The sequence below is a fragment of the Ptychodera flava genome, chromosome 1, assembly GCF_041260155.1.
Source record: "Ptychodera flava strain L36383 chromosome 1, AS_Pfla_20210202, whole genome shotgun sequence".
NCBI lineage: Eukaryota > Metazoa > Hemichordata > Enteropneusta > Ptychoderidae > Ptychodera > Ptychodera flava.
The window spans coordinates 38,861,305-38,880,443 of NC_091928.1; the positions used below are offsets into that span (position 1 = coordinate 38,861,305).

The following is a 19,139-nucleotide window of genomic DNA, read 5'->3' on the forward strand; positions in this document are numbered from 1 at the left end:
GAATGAAACATTGAACACCAACAAAATTATGTGCATGCACGGTTTCTCTTGTGCCAACATTTGCTCGGTGACCCCTGATTTTGGATTTAATAGTATGAGAATGGTTGAAAGTTCACTTCAAGATAGTTTGAGCAAACGTTAAAGTCTTTCAATTTTAGGGTGTGACCTACCTTAAGAGTAGAATCAGGCTCAGGGACAGACATTCGAACTCTCAAACTTTTACAATTCTTTTCTGATCTACCACATGTTGGGATTCATTTTAAAGCTTTTGGTGTAAAAAACTTTCACCATTTAGTTTTTTCCAAAATCGAAAATTTTATTTTTCTCCATAGAGTGAACATGCAGGGTGGTTGCCATTTTAATTTCAGATATTGAAATCGTAGGTAATTTGTTTCTCTAGTACCAAACTTTGCACGGTGACCCCCTCTTTTTATTGATGATTTTGAAAGAGGAAAGTTGAAAAGATTCCTTGAGGAAAATTTGAGCAAAGTTTAAGCCTTTTATTTTTGAGGCACATACTACCTTAACAAACATCCTGAAATACAAAACAAAAGCATACAAAAAGTACAATAGTTATGGACGAAATATATGATTTATTAAAACATTCCGTTCGTAAAAGGGAAATCTCTGCAGCAAATATTTCACTTATTGAAGAATATCAAATTAAAATGGTAGATAACGAAAACTAAAACCCTGCATGAAAATGTATTCTGTCAATTATACAAGTATTTCAGAAAACAAAACAAAAATATCGATTTCATGAGAATTGTACACAAAATTGAATTATTTCTGGAAAGCCATGTGCAAAACACGTATCCATGGCTGAACTAAATGATTATTCAACCAAAATATACAATAAGGACGGTGATTAAGCCAACAAATTTTTCAAAATAGACCTGCAGCAACTTGCCCAACTCTGTGATGCTACTTATAAAGTAATCCGGCACCGACTTCTGTCTCTCAATGGAATTACTTTTTTGGTTTTCTTTGGCCTCGTCGAGAGTTGAGATTCCGCTGAGGACTAAGAGTGACTTAATTCCATTGTTGTGGCCAAACTTGATATCCGAAGTAAGATGATCACCTATAATGACAGTTCTGTCAGGATCGACGTCTGGAAATCTATGCAAATGAAAGTATACCATAAAAGTAAGCAGCTACGTATATCATACAATGCAATGATTAGCAACATAAGTCAATTTCAAAACATTTTAAACTATGGTTCAGTGGCTGCTATAATCAAGGCACTTTTTTTCTGATCTGATATCTGAGATTGGACTGTGAATATTTTCGTAATTCAATGTTTTCAGCATCTATGATACTGAAAGCTGTCAGTAAAAACACCTTTATTGGCAACAAATGATTAAAACTGAGTGTGGTTTTGTTACAGTAATAATCTGAATTCTACAGTTAATCATGTGGGTAGCTCCTAGAGCTGGACAATGCTCACGGCACTGATCTGAAACCAGTCAACATAATGAAAACATACAATGTAAAAATTTCCCCATTTACACAATCGTATGTCCAGCTTTGGCAAAGAGTTAAAAAGCTGGTACTAAAATGTCACCAGTCTAGGAGTTCCTTTGATCCTCTGTACAACATGACATTGTTCTATCCACACTGTGATTGGCTTTGTGAGCCTCATTGGAATTTTTTGCGTGCTTTTGACCGTTGAGAGCGCCCCACTGGACTGAGAGAGTGAAACTACCGATGGTTACAGTCTCAGTATGTGACACTGTTTACAGTAACTGTATCCCATTTATAGTGCAATGTGATTAACTCTTCATGGCCCACAACTTTTCATCTTGTGGCATCTCCACTGAGGTGTATGCCACTGTTTATCTGAACTATCACAGAAGTTAGCTTCATGTGAATTTGGGGCTAACATCAAAATATTCAAATATTTGCTGAAGATGTGATCATTTCAAGAGAGCCAGTGAACATGGCACATTTGAAGAGCCATCTAGCAAAATAGTACGTTGACTTCCCATCTACCAGCAGAGCACCTGTTAAGCATTGAATATTTCAAGAATGAAGAGACGACGTTGCCTCAACCAGAGTAATGTTTCATTCAATATAATGGCTTGATCTGTTTTGCACAATGCGATGTCAAATTTATTTCATATTCCACATGTAAAAATTTGAAGTTTTGAAAAGTGTTCAGGACTGCATCACCAACCAGCTTCAAACACAGAGAAACATGTTTACTGCTGCCCTCTGTGTTATTGTCTCGCACACTCGCTCTTAAGCTTGTCACCCCCGACTTAAATGTAACCAACCACATCAATGAAACCACGGAGAGTTGTACTGCAATGCTGACCTGAAAAAGGCTGTAAAAAATAAACTGTTGAACAAAGTATTGAAGACTCACGTGCGTTTTATGGTGTCGAACATGAGTTGACCTGGTTTACCAATAATCATTGGTTCCCTCTTGACCAGACTGCGCAATGCACTCACAAAACAACCAGTCGCTGAAACAAAGATCAACAGAATTAAAAAGATTATTCCTAAATACAAAAAAATACCGCAATTATACGGTGTCGCTCAAATTTGATCAGAATTGGTACATACCAGTATGGGTACCAAAGATCAACAATAAATGTTATTTCTATCTGTTCAGTGCAGGAAAATTCTACGTTGATGTTATGACAATGATTTCTGCACAGTACAACCAGAAAAACAACAAGAAATATTTAAACCAGAAAAACAAGAATGACAAAAGTAATTAAGGTCTGAAACTTTAGGTACTGGAGAACTTTAGCAACATGCATAGCAGAAAGGCAGCTAGCCCCCCTTAGTTTGACCATAGACGGTCTTCCTCCCCTCTAATGTCTATGGTTTGAGCAGGTCTGTTAATATGTAACAGTTCATAAACAATGACAGGAAATGACTCAAGTCAGTGGAGTAAGCCTCTTTCAAGCCTGTTTCAGAATTTCGCTTTTTCTTACCTCATTTGCACATTTTTGACACTGATGTGTTCATTTGAACAAATTCACATCTCAACCCCTACATCTACCTGTACACCAAATACTGAGACAGTAGCTTTGGCGGTATGGGAGCCTTTGTGTGTGACGGACATACATCCGCACATACCCACAAATATACAGACACAGACGGCACTTAGACTCATCATATAAGCTTTTTTGGTATTTATATATAAAACCAAATATGAGCTAAAAAACACACACACACAAACAGTTCACTAAGTGTTTACACATAGAAAAGAATACAAAGCAATGCGCTCCTGTTTTTTAATTCAAGCTTGTAGACGATGTGTATTGAAATTTGTCTTTATGCAAAGTCAACTATCTGCAGAAACGCACGATCAGTTTTGCAAGGTGTTACAGATCTCTGAAATTCATATCAATGAAATTTTCAACTTAGCGACATTTACAACCACAATAAATAACACAACAAATTAACAAATTAATATTTCTTTATAACTCACATGAGCAAATCTCATCATTATTATAACCACTAACTTCTATTTCTGTATAGAGAATTCACCTGGAACAATTCTCTCATTGTTCGGAAGTGGAAATTCAGTGTCGAGGCTGTTTGCTAGGTACTGACACTTGGGGTTATTCAAGTAATTAGCTGCCTTCATCAGTTTCATGAAATTAAAATGAGGATCAAACGCCACCATCACTACATCAACCTGCAATAGAATTACAAGGCAGGTTTAGAAAAAATGTGAAAGAAAAATCTGTACAGTGGAGTTATTATAGAATTGTTGATCTTGGTCTGTCCGACTTGTTTTAGTAAAACAACTCTTTTTTTCCCTAATAGAACTCAAATCTTATTATTACAATTCAGGCTGAGAAGAAGTAATACCATTAAGACTTAATTTTGCTATTTAAAAAATAAACATAGATGTGCAGGCATTGGTTGTATTACACACTGGGTGAATACATATGCAGTGTTGCCGCCAGATCACACCCTTGCGACAACGTCCCCAAAACGGAACCCATTATCCCCGCATTCTCGCGTACTGCAGATCACCTCAGAAGCACTTATGAGTCAACTGTGTTGGGTGTAGTCTGAGCGTAATATCTGTTACTGACTATTACTTTGTTTTGCATGATTATTTTGAGGTTTTTAATTACGTACTTCGGAGCTATGATTAAAGTAATTAGAAGGCTGCACTTGATATCATAAGTTCCTTGCAGTCTGACTGAGCTCTGATTGGTGGCGGAAACTTACCTTAAATTCAAGCATAGCGACGCGGTCTCGATAACTTTACTTTTTTGTGTGTGAAACTAATTTGTTACAAAATAATATAAAATTTCATTTACAACAGCCACATGTTGTCCCCCAAAATGTCCAAAATATCTCCCAAAAAATGATCGTGGGACACGGTATTAATATTCCTGGCTGCAACACTGATGTATACGCATGTATGGGAGGTACTTTGAACTTTACAGGGGTCATCTGTACTTTTAACTGAATATCACCCAAGAGCTGTGAACTTTAACCCCTTTGAAGAAAGAGCATTTATTCCCATAATAAGAACGACCAGGAGAGAGTAATCAGTTCATGATACATTAAGTACATCAAAAGGTGCCAATCTGTTTTGTGTTCCATTTTTCTATCTCCTTCCTTATATTACCAATGCAAGCTGGTGTAACAACCGTCCAATCAGCATGTAGTTATACTGAGTGTACATGAATATTATGGGCTGTTTGTCATTATACTGAATGTAGGCCAGTAGTGCAATTTGAAATACGTGAACAAATGTACAATTCTGCTGTAGAGGGGATTAGAATGGCTTCTTTCTTTTTCAATTTAGAAACATAAGTAACAGCTGTCAGGTTAAAACTTTGGAAAAGATCATTTATTGTTTTGAAATGCAGCAGCCTGTAGATGTCAGTTTCACAATACAGCAAAAGAGATAGGGCTGTAATAGCTTGTCAAGTCTGTGATATGCTATGTTTATGGCAAAATATGGCACCAAGACATGGTTCTGAGACAGTCCACCCCCTGAACATCTACCCAATTGACACTTACCACTACCCTATCCCTGATTGGTGGGTGGGTGGGTGGGTGGATGGGAAATGTACTATTTTTTCCATGAAGTGATCATATCTTAATGTACTTACATCATTTTCATATTCCATTTCCTGCCACTCTCTTAATCCGCCTTGTACCGGTTCATCCTGATTTTAATCAGAAAACCAAAACTTACTGAAAAATACATCCGATGTCACCTTTTGTAAATAACATGTACATTCAGCTGTTAAAGAGGGCGCTGTTGAGCAGAAATTGGCGTAATGATTTGTGAGAACACAGTGTGTACAAAATGGCTTACACAATGCCATATTTTATCACTTGAAATCACACAATAGTGCACGGTATTTACTTTTTTTGATAATAAGTTAAAAACAGTGAATGGCCACAAAATCTGTGGATTTTGATGAAACCGTATGTTACTCTACTGGGACCTAATCTTTGAAAAGATCTTTGAAATGATCAATTTGTGGATCTTGATCAGTGTTGTATCTAAATTTTGTAAAATTCTGATCAAAACAAGCACTCTTAAAGGCCTGTGTCAGGCATCAGATTGTCTTGCCAGGAAATTTACTTACTAGATTACAATTTCAATGGAAAACAAAATGCTATGACACTTTCATAATCCTCTTACAGACTAGAACAAACTCGATCCCTGGGATCAAGTCCCTGGCCTTTAAAAACACAACTGTAAAGCATACAAACAGCATTCTAGAAGGTAAAAGTGAGTGTCTATAACACGCTTACATCCGTGTCTATGATCAAAAGTTGTAATCATTAATTTGTAAAAAATATTTAGTAAACAGTGCTTGTGTCAATATCACCTACCCCGATACCAAAATATCTGATCCCATGGTTTTCCATCTCTGCCGCATAGCCTTGACCACCGATTACATACACACGACCTTTGACCTTTAATGCTTCCTTGATGTACCGGCAGCAGACTGTGGTCACATTGACTATTTCATCCTGGCAAATTTAAGAAAAAAATATTTTCATCATCTGCAAATTAAATTTTTCTTGAGGTCTGATCAATGACTGTGGGATACTAACATCGCATAAGTCTAACATTAGAGATTTTACCCATGATGCAGAATGGGAAGACTGAAGATCGGTGGACACACTTTTGGTGATGATCTAAAAGGGATTTTCTTAGGGGGCTCTAAACAACCTAACCCCCGATTACTTACAATTTAACTCTTGGACCCTGACCCCCTGGTGACCTATGATGTCATACTGATATGTTTTTCCGAGCTGGATTCAAAGGGTCACCTTAAAAACAGAAAATACAAACTTACCCAACAATAAGCAATATTACGGTACTCATTGTTTGTTCCACTTTTGAATCTAAAATAATTAAGTTAAAAAAAGCAAACAACTTGTTATTTTACCAAATCTGCTTGAAATCCTAGTCTGTGTAATTTTTCCTGATATTTCTGTCTTGACATGGTACTGTTGTTGGATATGTAGATGACTCTCTTGCCCTGGTGAACGATAATGTGAAGAATAAAAGTTAGATCTTCAACATGAACTCTGATTGGTTAAAAATTGTGCATGTGGTCTTGAATATTAATTAGCAATTCATCTGCAATGAGACTAGCAGATGCGATATAACATGTCTTCTTCACAGCATGGATAACACTAGTTGTGCACTCACACTCAGATTTAAGCCATCAGATTACACTGACATTCGACGTGATATTTTAAACATGAGGTAGACTACTTTTTAGTCAAAACTGCATGTTAATCTAAGGTATATTTTTATTTTAGTACATATCTTAGTGCCTACTTCCCTTACATTTAATATATTGAAATGCAACTGTCATACAACAAAACAACTATGGTACTCTCATTTGAGGCTGACTGTTGCTTTTTGAAATTTTTTTTGTAAATTATAATTATTACATTTTCGATGTGCTTAGCGTGTGATTACAGTAATAAATGAGCAATGGGGAATATAATTAAGCAAGATAGTAGGTTGTGTTTTGCTAAAGTCATGTGAAGCTGTAAAGAAGTACATGTCTCAGTGCAAGTCACTGATATTGGGATTGTAATGAGGTCTAGTGAACTTTAAAATGTCCCAGCAATCCTTAGTGGCAATCTGTGTGATTTCTGTCATATAACTTGCACATGTTATGTGAATTGATTCGTCAGTAACCATGTTCACACATTGGTTTTAGAAGGGCACATATGCCACCCCCTCCCCTTTATCAGCATTTTAACTTTAACAGGGTTGTTTGAGTGTGTGTCATTTCTTTCCTCATAAATGTCTTGCATTTCATCACCAGAGTGTTGTTTGAATAAGTGTTATTTCTTTCCTCACTATTGCCCTGAGTTTCTGCAATGTTTCACTGGATCCCTCTATCAGGTCATCTTCTCCGCGCCAAAGTACACCTGTGAAATGATAAGAAACAATGCTATGACGTAGGTCCTCTGTCAGCAATGCTTACAATTACAACCAGAACTGCACTGCAGCAAATCTTGAATCCTACAATATGTCACTGAATAAAATTAACAATTTATAAACTGTCCCCGTACGTGTGTTTCAGAAGAAAAGTTAACAAACTTTTCCCTGTCTAGGTGGTCAATGTAAGATCTTTAATTGGCTTCTAATCGCGGTATAACAGTCAGCCTAGCGTACAGGTCTGTGTGTTCAATGCCTTGCACAGCCCACAGTTTTTGTATCTAGGAATGCCATGGCTACAATGGCTGTGTGTCTGAGTACCGGGTGTATCTTTCACCAAAGCATCCAAGACAACTTTTGTGAGGGGCATCCATGCAGCATCATGAGTTTTTGACAAGAACACACATTTGTTCACAGTCACTCTGTGTTTTGAATTCCAAATTTGAATCCTTGTCTCACAATATGAGTCCTGGTGGCGCCTGGTCCAGTAGAAATAATCCTTTACTTATTCCCAGCCGTGTTTATTTGTCACATTAAAGCGTGAACCATTGCATTTGATATCAAGTGGAGGGTTAAGCGAAATTTCTCAATTTCTGTTGACTTATGATTTAAGTAACCGTAAATCGTTTTGCTGCAACGTTAGAATTACGAAGTACAGCTGTGGATCCAGACGGGGTTCCTGCTTTTAACGGGCTAATTTTGACTTTACAACTATTAACTCCTCCAACGGGGTAAAAGTCAAAATCAGCCCGTAAAAGGCAGAAATCCCATCTGAAAACACCACGGCCATGGCCCCACATATTTCATACAGCTGAGTAGTGTTAAAACGAAAGTGAAACTCGTTCCCTCACTCTCTTTTGAAATTTGTGATGAATTAAAGATATTTTCTTAAAATATTTTAACACTCATCTCTAAAAAAAAAGGACGTTCCGGTTGGCGCTCATAGAGTCATTATGATAATACACGACAAAATACACTCGCATACTTCGATGCATGCATATGGACATATGGACATTACCGGGCCGAACAGTCTGAGCCGCGAAGCCGACGGTACAACCGATGGCAGAGGTTCCATCGTAACTGAATGGATGTATTCAAAAACAGAAGGATATGGTAGCCACAATCTTGCATTACTTACCATCGCAGTCGGTTAAAACTGTGTCAAACGAGGAAACGAATTCGGTAATATTCTTTTTTGTGACTTCTGCACAGGCGGCCATGATGAAGTGCACCATCAACGGTACTTACTGTACGTACCTTTTGTTTTTCCACGTTTTCGTTCAACGGAAGATTGATGACGACGCAAGCGTTTTATAACACCATGCTCTTGTTTGTCAAAATGTGGGATCGTAGTGATTCATGATCAATAAACGAATAAAAATATCTCGTAATTTTCAGTCTCTGAATTCATATGATGTACGTAAGCCTAAATAGGATTAAGGAACCACTTCACTTGCAAAGAAGGTGCGAGCCCCTAGCTAATAAGCCCTGTTGCATGCTGGTTGATAAAACGCAAGTATTAAGTGTGTAACTGTCTAGCCGCCTTCATCGGCAATGAATATCATGTCAAAAAACTGTTAATTCATGGGTAACTCATAAACACTTACAGAATATATTTTAGATTGAATGGCAAATACATCAATACATGGTCATTTCTTGATTTAATTAATATTTGCTTTCATTTTAATTGGCAGACAGAACATCACGAACAAAAAATAAAAGATGTTGGATACATTTTTTTTTTTGCGATGCCTACAAAAACTTCACGTGCGGACACAAAACGGAGAATTTACTTACTACAACCCTTTTCAGAATTAGAGCTCGAAGCCACTGCAGTGAACTGCAATAAAACTGCTTACACTAATTAGTTTCAGCTGTAGCCGTGGCCACTTTGGTGTTGAACAAGGCTACTTGATAAAGACCAAAAAGTCTGCTTGTACAAAGGCAAAACTAGCTCTGTCTGAGGCTCGAGTTGTAAATGAGAGTTTACGATTGGCACCCTGTGTTCAAGATTAAGATACAATGTAACATTACCATGCCACTGGTCCATGTACAAATCTTTTTTATTTCAACTTCCCCAGACAAACTGTCTGCATTGGACATACAATGTTGTCGACTTTGCCAGCTGGCTACAGCTGAAACTAATTAGTGTGAACAGTTTTATTGCAGTTCACTGCAGTGGCTTCGCGCTCTAATTCTGAAAAGGGTTGTATAGTTTTGACTACAACGAAGGGACAACGGATGTTATGATGTTACAACTAGGTTGTATAATACTAATAAACAACGCCAGCATCGTGAGATGACGTCATGCATCACGTGACACGTGGTATTTATTCAGCCTCAGTCAAAGCAATGTCAATACAATGACTTTATTTGAACAATACTATGGAGTTCAATGCACCATTCGATTGGGAAATATGGGGTCACGTACGGGGAGGGGGACATTTCTGATTTAAAGTCTAATCCTACAAAATGCACAGATGTTTCTGTTTGAAATACTCCAATAACTAATACGTAAAAACTCCAAAGGCTGTAAATTTCTGCATTACAAATGGTGACACCAGTTTTTCATGGCAGCTCGGTTTATGTTTGAACTGAATCCAGAAAGAGACAATCAATGATAAGTATTTGCCACGTGCTCGTTACTCACGATTTGCAATACAACATTCAGTTAGAGAGTAAAATCAACAGATAAAGCTTGGATTAATTACAATCAAGATATTTTGAAATACTGTGATATCAAGTTTCCATAGATACGAATTGATGACAACATAAAATGCACAATCAGTAACTGCGACAGCTAGAAAAATTGACCAGAACAGTGTGATGGCGACTAAGAAATAGACATTCTGAAATACTTCATGTCATTTTACCATTATGAGACTCAACGTAGTGGAAGTCAGTTGTCTAAAAAGAAAAGGTTAAAGATTACTGTTGTACAAACATACCACAGTTGCAAAATCTAATGTATCCAAGATATCCCTGTTCACTTCATAATTTTATAGCATTTCTCATTCACATTCTACTCACTTCACGGGGTGCCTGTCTGATCATTGCCACAAACACCCGATAACCTCACCATACATTGAAATGCACCTCAGCTCATTAATATACATTAGTATGGAAAAGTAGTAGGCATAATCAGTACAGTGGTTTTGATAGTGGTAATTTAAGTAGTTCTGGAAAAGATCATCAAAGAAGTGGTAAGACAACTACAACGACAGTGTGGAACAAATCGGTTGTTTACGTGATCATTTTTCTTGTCAACATGGAAACTGATTTCATTCCCCTTTATATCAAACAACTTAAAGCGTCCTCTACAGTTTATTTTCCTATGAACAAATGCTACAATCCAACAGAATAGGCATGTGCTTCGTTTTATTTTCTAGACCCCTATTCAAATACTATTGTGGTTGGCATAACCTTTAATGCATGAAGACGAGTAAACTCACTGCAAACATATTTTTCCGCCTTATGAAAACTCGCACAAAGGTCAATCCTAGCAGTTTGTTCGTGATGTCTTTGCAGTGTTCAGAGTCAAGTTAGTCCAAACTGCTTCTTTATGTACTCCATGCGCTTCTTTACAAAATCATAAAACTCGTACTCCAGTGCCAGTCGTTCTCTCATGATGGTTTTCGCCACCTCCGATGGCTCTTTGCGTGAGACGGACTTGAACGACTGTACGTCACCTTTCTCCAGGACTGACTTGTAAGCGTCCATGGCCCCGGCGAAGAACTGTGGAATGACGTTCTCAAAAACAAGGAGCGTGTTGTTGAAATCTTCCAAGACCCCTACGAAGACGTAGTCACGGACGACATGTAGCATAGCCCTTTCCAGCGCTTGTCTTGAGGGTACTCGACATATATCCTCCTGGCCGCAGAAGTATGGAATTATCCGAAAGGTGTTGTTGGTGTTGCACTCTTCGCGCTCCTTCACCACACACTCGTCGAAAGTTTGATTGACGTCTTTAATGCTGCTTGCTGAGCGCTGGGTGATTGCGTCACCGAATCGTGTGTAGTAGTAAAATGACACAGTCCTGTCGAGTGGGTCCCGGATGAGGTTGATGCCCATCGGCTGTTCGGAACCAAATCGGGAAAAATCGACATAGTCAACATGGCGGTTGTAGATGTATGGAGGCTGGAGAACGTCGACCTCGGCTACGAATTCAGCCTGTTCCTGGTCGTTAAGTCGTTTTTGAGTGAAAACATCGCTCTTTATGTGAGGAAAGTGATTCTTTCTCGATATAATGTCGATAGTGTGCACCATACTTCTACTACCACATTTTCCAACCCGATTAAAAATTAACTTTGTGATGTTCCTGGTGACGTTCAAATTAAACGGCAAACCAGTATCTGGTCGTACTTCGCTGTTGTCTCCAAGGTTCAAATTGCTGCTGTCGGGCAAGTAGTTGTTCGATCTCTGATCTACTGCTATATTGGCAAATCTAGAGTTTGCGTTGAGATTGGTCGTGTAAAGATAAAAACAGAATGCTGCGACTGTGGCGGCTGTCAGCATGAATTTGCTGGGGGACATGAAAAGGCGACGGATCCTCATTATGACGGTTAGATGCTGCCTGTCTTTGTGAAATGACATCATTCATAGCAGAGAGAACTTCGTGGACTGCATGCAGTCCCTGAAACAAAGGAAGACGAAGAAAAAAACGGTTTAATCTTATTTCATTTTCATTAAATGTCTATAGTAGTCGATGGTAGGGAACATTGACACAGTGAATGATCTTTGAACCAAAATGATTTGTCTTTCACAATCAAGAATGAAAAAAGCCTTCCCGTGCAAGGCGTGGGTTGAAGAAACATGTTACTTAATAATATGTGAACGTTTGAATCCCAAAATAGCTGCTATACTACCTTGTTTAGTTCTATGGGAAACTTTTAATTTTATATTTTCTCAATAGTAGGGCGATGAAAACTTCATTTAATCAACTGATTTCCAAATACCCATACAAGCATCAGAAATATTTAAGTATCCGAATATCTTTCCTTCAGGCGAATTCTACGTTTAATAATGAACGCTGCTAGAATAGACAGAATACAAAATGACGTCCATTAATATACATTAATACAGTAGGAGCATAAAGAATTTTCAGTTTATAATAAAATAGGCCAATGTTCAAGTTTTGGTAAATGAAAGAAGCTGTACAGAATTGAACTTTTCAAAATCGCACAAATAATTCGGTTTCAGGAAGTAAAATATAACTTTTTTGCGATAAGATTCATGTCATTTAGAGGTTCTGTTCCCATTTGGGAAGACTCTTGAGGTATGGAGTCATTGGTTATGGTAGGCTCTAACACATGATACAGTGGCCTGAGTGATAAATATTAATCAAACAGAGAAGTCAAACAGAGATGTGATGCCAGTGAGAACTCTGAGGCGACTGCCGGTCACAGCTAAATCATCAAACGAGTCTGAACTTTGAGAAAGGTGGCACAAACACTGTCGGGATAATCCACCTTGGTTTTTTCCAAACAATGTCCGCAAATATTGGAGTCGTTCTCGATTGGACCACATCCCTCTACACAGCGATTAAAAGCGACTTGAAACTGTAACCACTCATAAAATATGATATTTTAATTGTTGCCATGCCCTCAGACTGACAAGTTGGCCGTGGAATGAAAAATGACATGCCCGAAGCTCAAATATTGACAGAAGATGTCAGAATACAATCAGTACACAGCGATTACGCGTCACTCAATACGCCATTACATGGTCACAACTGTACAACCCATTAATAAAACTGACACACAGCGTTTTACAGTTTCGAAAGGAAAATGGTCGAGCCATCATCTGTATTTACACGGAATGCGAACAATAGTTCTAAGCATGAAGATTTGTGAAGTAAAAACATCCAACAGGGCAGGAACGACACACTGCCTTCAACGAAATTCACTCAGTAGATCTCTCAACACGACAAGAAAACTATTGGAGCTACTTTTTTGAGTTACCTGTACGCAGTGAAAGGGACCTGGTTTGTTAAGGTACTACGTGCCTTGAAAATCAAAGACAAACTTTTCTTCAAACTTTCTGTAAGGGAACTTTGAACCATTCCTTTTTGAAATCAAGAATAAAATCAGGGGTCATAATGAAAACTTTTCTGTACTAGAGAAACAAATTACCCATATTTATCGTTATCATGCTTGAAATTCATAATGGCTGCCATCCCTGTGTCAACTCTTCAGCGATTTACTTTTAGAGTTTCACAAAACTAAGCTGATAAAAAATTTATTTACACCATGAGCTTCAAAATGAGCTCCTACAAGTGAAAGAAAAAACAAATTGTAAAAGTTGGAGACTCCAAATAACTGTCGGAGCATTCTACCTTAAAGCTATTTGTAGCAGAACAAGTCACGATATTTATACCTCAACCCTATTTTCTAACAAATACACTTCACTAGACATGACAAAATACGAGAAACGACTAAAGGTTTGATTTTTCCACCTTTCGTCGCCATGCAATTATAGTTCCGATCGTGATTGACGAAGATATGATATCTCTTACAAAATACAATATCAACGTTTGAGGTCAGAGAATTTTTAGATAAAAACAAATTTAAGATCCATTTTCATATATTAAATAAGAGCATAAATTTGCGTTTTCTGCAAAGCTGGCTTTCAATGTAATGAAGCTGCCCATTATATCCCTAAATGATTGAAATTTGTAGTGAAACAATGACTTTTACAGTGAAAATATCACAATTCTATTTACTTTGACAGGCGTATCCACGGTACACCTACAGTAAACGTCATAGTTCATTGTTTGTCGATGACCTTGCTCTAATTGTGAGATAGCGGACTTCAAAGAATTCTCAATGAGACATCTTCCATGAGATTTATCATATTCATCAAATCTTCTGAGATGAACTGGCAGTCAGAAAATGACAATATAAAAATGACTATCCTTTTGCTGATAGTGAGAATTGTTTCAGTGTATGATTCGATGACAATACAAGGTCAACTTGTGTAAGATTAAACTTATTACGATATCCCAAGTGAGTTTGTTTAGTGTCGAAAATTAAGAAATAAAGTTTCCCAATACGGGCGATTAAAACAACGCAATGTTATCCCACTTGAATGTAACCGTATTTTCAAATGACTTCAGTGCAACTATTCATCGTATCGGTGCCTCGTAAGGTTAAAACGCCACCATTACGCAGGCGCCGAAACACCGAAATTATCAAATCACAACTCGGTAGTAGATTAAATTAGTGATTTCAAAGGAAATGTGACAGTCAGTGTTTAAAAGGAAGTATTCTTACCACAGAGTGTCGACTTTCAATACTAATTCTGCCTCTTTTCAGATCATTGAAGAACGATCCAAAATGGCGTCCGAATCGTTTGGTAACGGCGTTTGCTGATGTGTCAGCCTGTCAGATTTTTTACCATTTCCGTTTCCATCTCAAATTCATATTCATCACAGCAGATAAGCACGGCCTGCCATCGAATGCAGGTCGCTACAGCTGTTCGCCGAATTAAACGACAGCTTCTCGGGTCAAAGGTCGACACTACAATTATTTAACACTGATATCTAGCTTTAGGTATGCGCGTGTCTGAGAGGACGGGGGACTTCCTTCATCAAAAGTGAAATATGTGATTGCACATGCTCTGTCATGTCTAACATAAAACCAACGCAGCTGCTCGGTGTATGTGTAAAGAATTCAAGTAAAAAGTTAAATAAAGAATTGGTGCTCTAACAAGAAAAGCAAAACATTATAAATTATTTATCGTATGCTCATTGTATTTTTAAATGTGTTTTACGTCGATTTTGGACAGTATGTTCACGATAATTACTAATTCCAGTAAACCAAATTTAAATTCACACAATAACTCTCCATCCAGAAAATTTACATCTATTTCATCGTTCAGCGTTATCGGAAATCTATCATACCAGCCATCACGGTTTATGGTCGGGTTACGATCATCGGTATACCGCTGTTCGTCACCTTTTTTATGACTGTCAGTTGTAAAACAAACTTTTTTTCTTAAATCTCACAGATCAACATAAACGCCACAATGATGACGGCAGTACGTACGGCAAGGTGGACGATATTGTACTGTTCAAATTGACTTATGACAACGAGGCGGACGTACAACTGCTTCGCTGTACATTTCTGACCCACAAATCTGATATATTAATTTATCATTTTGCGTCTAACCTTGACAATTATAAATTTGTGTACCTATCGGGCGTAGCAATAGGCTATACTGGAATTACGCACTAAAGTTGCGATGGGGCGGTGTACCTTACCATGCCTAAACTCGGTGATTTGTTGTTCTGACCATTAAATTTAATATCATTTTTGGACTAACACCTTCATTAGCAAAGGCGAACATGATCAACTTGTCTGCCGCAGTCCTGCGTATTAAATTCATAACAGGTCGACCGGGCGACTTTCGACTAAAAGTATATACGTAATCAAGGTGCGCGGTCATGTTCGTTTGGTAACTCCCTAAATGTCATCAATACGCATGAACTTCGGATAACTAAATTTGGGAATCTTAATTATCGTGGGAGAGTAACATTAATCCGTGTATTCGTTGTTTTAGGCCAACCATATGGTGAGAATTGTTAGAATAGGCTCCATTTGCATATTATGCACTGATAAATACACGATGTGTTACCAAACTGTCGCGCAGACTGCCTCGAGCTGTCTTGTCTAATGTCACATCAGTTCAATAGGTAATACAACGCAATATCTATGATTTGACAATGGTGTCGTGTACGGTACATCTTAGACAAGTTCAAGCTTACCTTTTCGTTTTTCCATGTTCTTTCGTTGACTTCATTGCGAAATCAAATATTTGACACCAAGCGTAGTTTTCATAGAAGGCTTCAAATGTCGGCAAACCACTGCGATAAAACGACCTGTACAAGGATTGAAACGCAATATAATCATATTCAAATACACAGCGACCGATGCGATTCTTCTGTAAACGCTTAAAATGGACCTTTCTATTCCTCGTTTAGGGATGATATAAGTTAAAAATCATTGAGAGCACCGCGACTGATTGACTGATCCAACCATCTGAAAGAATGGAATCTTCCAAATTTTGATTTTAAATCCCAAACAGGCTGAGTGCCTGCAAAAGCCGACGCCAGCTGGCGGGCTGGACACGTAGTGTGACCGCTTTGCCTCACTTCGCGCGATGCGGTGAAAACCTCCGTAGCCTTTCGCAAAAAGTCATCTGCAATTTATTAACAAAGAAGTAGTTAAAGTTATACTTACTTCGTTTTGAGATAGGACTCGAAATGTCACAACTTTTAAAAGCAATCGGAGTCAAACGATTCTCGTGATATGACCCGGATGTGTCGACGTCTAAAGTGATTTATTAAATCCGATTTTTGTCACAGATGTGTGACGTCATCCGGCATTGATACACGCCAAAAGATGGCAATAAAACGAACACAGAGTGTCGGCACAGGCTATTTTGATGCAAAAACTCATAAGCCTTTAAGAACTAAATACCGGCTATTGATTAATAATCGGAGCTCGCTACACCGGAGAATTTGCTGTCAAATTTATCATCATATATTTATTTCAAATCGGTGTCATTTATGTACAATTATTTTCACTGAGGCTACTAAATGACATTCGTCTCGCTTACTAAGCACTGGAATTGACGTTTTCAGAGATTTTCATTGCGATACACAAGATGTCATGACGTATAGCTCTGTAATTAGCTAAAGTGACGTCAGATAAGTGTTATCTGTTCGGATTGTGGTTTCGAAAAGGTCAGAGGTGAGAGGTCAAACATAATGATAATTGCATATGTGCGTGTGTCGTATTAATGTTCAGCTTATTGTAAGGCCAAAGTATGTAGATTGTCTGTTTTGCGTCCGCAAGCTTACCTTTTTTAGGTCGTCAGGAAAAAAAAACCAACCACAAAGTTTTCATGCATACTTTAGTTCCTTGCCTCAGTATTGTCTCAAAATTGAGCCATGACTTTCCTGTATTGAGTCATGTTCAAGCTCAAAAGTTACCGGCCGCTCGCTGGAAACATCGTCAGAGCTAACCTCTGCTGATATGCCGGCCCGTTTCGAAGTGAAGAAGCACACTTGATTTTGAGTTTGCGGGGTTTTTTTGTAACGCCTCAAATGTCGAATGTCACGTGCATCATTGATTCAATGATAATTTATTGGAGTTGTTGCGGAACTCGCGGTCATACATTTGATTGAAACCGACTGACCCGAAACAGCAATTCAAAATTAAATTTGACATGTACCGTTCAAAAACGAAAATCTTTCTTACAGATTTTCATCGATTATTGGAACTGAACATTAAATTTCCATTGGCAAATAAAAACAAGTTCTGTATGAACATTATGTGGGAGAGACATGTAATAAAATATGATGATAGCACCGACAAGGGACTATTTACTTTCGAAGTAGGAGACAATTTTGCCTGTCGGACCTCGCGCAAATGGTAGCCTGCCCTCGAGCACATAGTTCCTCTTTAGGCCGGGGTAAAATATTTTATTGTTGCCTCAAAAGGGACGGCGTGCCCGAGATAGGAGACCATTCGCGTTTACCAAAAGAATTTGGGAGTAAATATAATCCTGCCTCAAGATAACGCACAGAGTCCCATTTTTCAGTCATGTTTTATAACATGCCTCTACTAAATGATGTCAATACTATTTTTGTTGTCATGCAAACGAGATTCATACGTTTGGTTATCATAATAGACGGAACTCGATATATATATTAAAACGATTTTCGTCGTTGAACGGCGCATGAATACATTGAATCATTGTTATATGATGTACCGATTTGGTGGTGCAGAATTTCAAACAAAAAAGATTTCCGATGTGATGAATCCCAACGTCGTCACGTTGTAAATAGTTCCGGGTTACTGTCGGTCAAATAATGACTATACGGCCCGATACGTCATCAACAAGTTACCATCGAATCCTCATCGGAGTGCGACATTCGATATATAAGACATGTAATAAGAGAGAAAAATGCTGCACGTTATAAATATATCAACCACGTGTACTCACCCTGCTACCTTCCAAAGTCTGAGTTGACGCATAACAAAGAATTTACTTGTTTTGGCCAACTTAATGTCGCCGGATGATGCTATCCTGTGTTTGTATATATGTATACCTTATGACTTTATGATGCTTCGACTGGAGCAGCTATAAGCTGATTTACTTTATATGTAAATATACCGTTATAAGGTATTTTAAACAAAGTTTAAATTTTGAGGGGGAGTGAAACAGTCGGATTTGAAAGAGTTTCCCTCTCGCCCACACTCTTTCCCCCACTTCCCATCATAGGTACTGCTCTGTAGTCCTCTTTCAGGAAACAATAGTCGTACTCACTGCGCAGTCTCTGTCCCATGATTTTTGCCTTACATATCAGCAAACAACCGACTGCTATTCATTGCCAGTCACCAGGCTTCTAAAAGTTGCCGCAGTTACTGTCATTATCATGATGGAGGTATTTTTCTTATTCCTATGCTGGTAAGGAATATCAAAAGTTTCCCCGCCCGAAAACAAAATTCCCGATCGTTTTCCTTTTGCCACCTCGCTGATGCCAACGTCCGCCGCTAAACTACTTGCGTATAAGGCTTAACCTTTGCGTTTGTCTGGATGTGTTATTCAGTCGCAGCGCATCGCCGATTCTGTGTCCTCATCTCCAACCCTGTACCATACTTTGCCTCCCTCTTTCTGTGTAGCCTATCTTTCTGGCACCTCCCTCTACCACTGTATGCCTGCC

General features: G+C 38.2%; 2 protein-coding genes across 4 annotated transcripts; both read right to left on the reverse strand.

Moving 5' to 3' along the window:
- Positions 1-573: 573 nt before the first annotated feature.
- LOC139137263 (glycerol-3-phosphate phosphatase-like) lies at positions 574-8,632 on the reverse strand. The gene is made up of 8 exons (XM_070705264.1): positions 8,547-8,632; positions 7,328-7,398; positions 6,396-6,488; positions 5,833-5,973; positions 5,097-5,153; positions 3,505-3,655; positions 2,369-2,468; positions 574-1,119 (listed from the first exon to the last, which is right to left on the reverse strand). Exons 1-8 carry the CDS (start codon positions 8,626-8,628, stop codon positions 840-842), a joined length of 975 nt encoding a protein of 324 aa, XP_070561365.1. The 5' UTR covers positions 8,629-8,632; the 3' UTR covers positions 574-839.
- Positions 8,633-9,708: 1,076 nt separating this feature from the next.
- On the reverse strand, positions 9,709-16,744 carry LOC139137272 (uronyl 2-sulfotransferase-like). Of its 3 annotated transcripts, XM_070705284.1 has the most exons (3): positions 16,648-16,744; positions 16,173-16,286; positions 9,709-12,041 (listed from the first exon to the last, which is right to left on the reverse strand). In XM_070705284.1, exon 3 carries the CDS (start codon positions 12,002-12,004, stop codon positions 10,946-10,948), a length of 1,059 nt encoding a protein of 352 aa, XP_070561385.1. In that variant the 5' UTR covers positions 12,005-12,041; positions 16,173-16,286; positions 16,648-16,744; the 3' UTR covers positions 9,709-10,945. The 3 variants fall into 3 exon arrangements, with proteins under 3 accessions (XP_070561385.1, XP_070561377.1, XP_070561393.1); XM_070705276.1 differs by lacking the exon at positions 16,648-16,744 and having other exon boundaries at positions 16,173-16,314; XM_070705292.1 differs by lacking the exons at positions 16,173-16,286; positions 16,648-16,744 and adding an exon at positions 14,680-14,866.
- Positions 16,745-19,139: the final 2,395 nt, after the last annotated feature.

What these genes read in the sequence shown, in the direction of transcription:
- LOC139137263 (XM_070705264.1), bottom strand. Translation starts at nt 8,628, where the DNA reads ATGGCCGCCTGTGCAGAAGTCACAAAAAAGAATATTACCGAATTCGTT. An exon ending in TCAGATATTTTGGTATCGGG is followed by an intron (nt 5,154 to 5,832) that starts GTAGGTGATATT and finishes GATTAAAATCAG; the next exon opens with GATGAACCGGTACAAGGCGG. An exon ending in CAATGAGAGAATTGTTCCAG is followed by an intron (nt 2,469 to 3,504) that starts GTGAATTCTCTA and finishes TCTTTGTTTCAG; the next exon opens with CGACTGGTTGTTTTGTGAGT.
- LOC139137272 (XM_070705284.1), bottom strand. Translation starts at nt 12,004, where the DNA reads ATGATGTCATTTCACAAAGACAGGCAGCATCTAACCGTCATAATGAGG.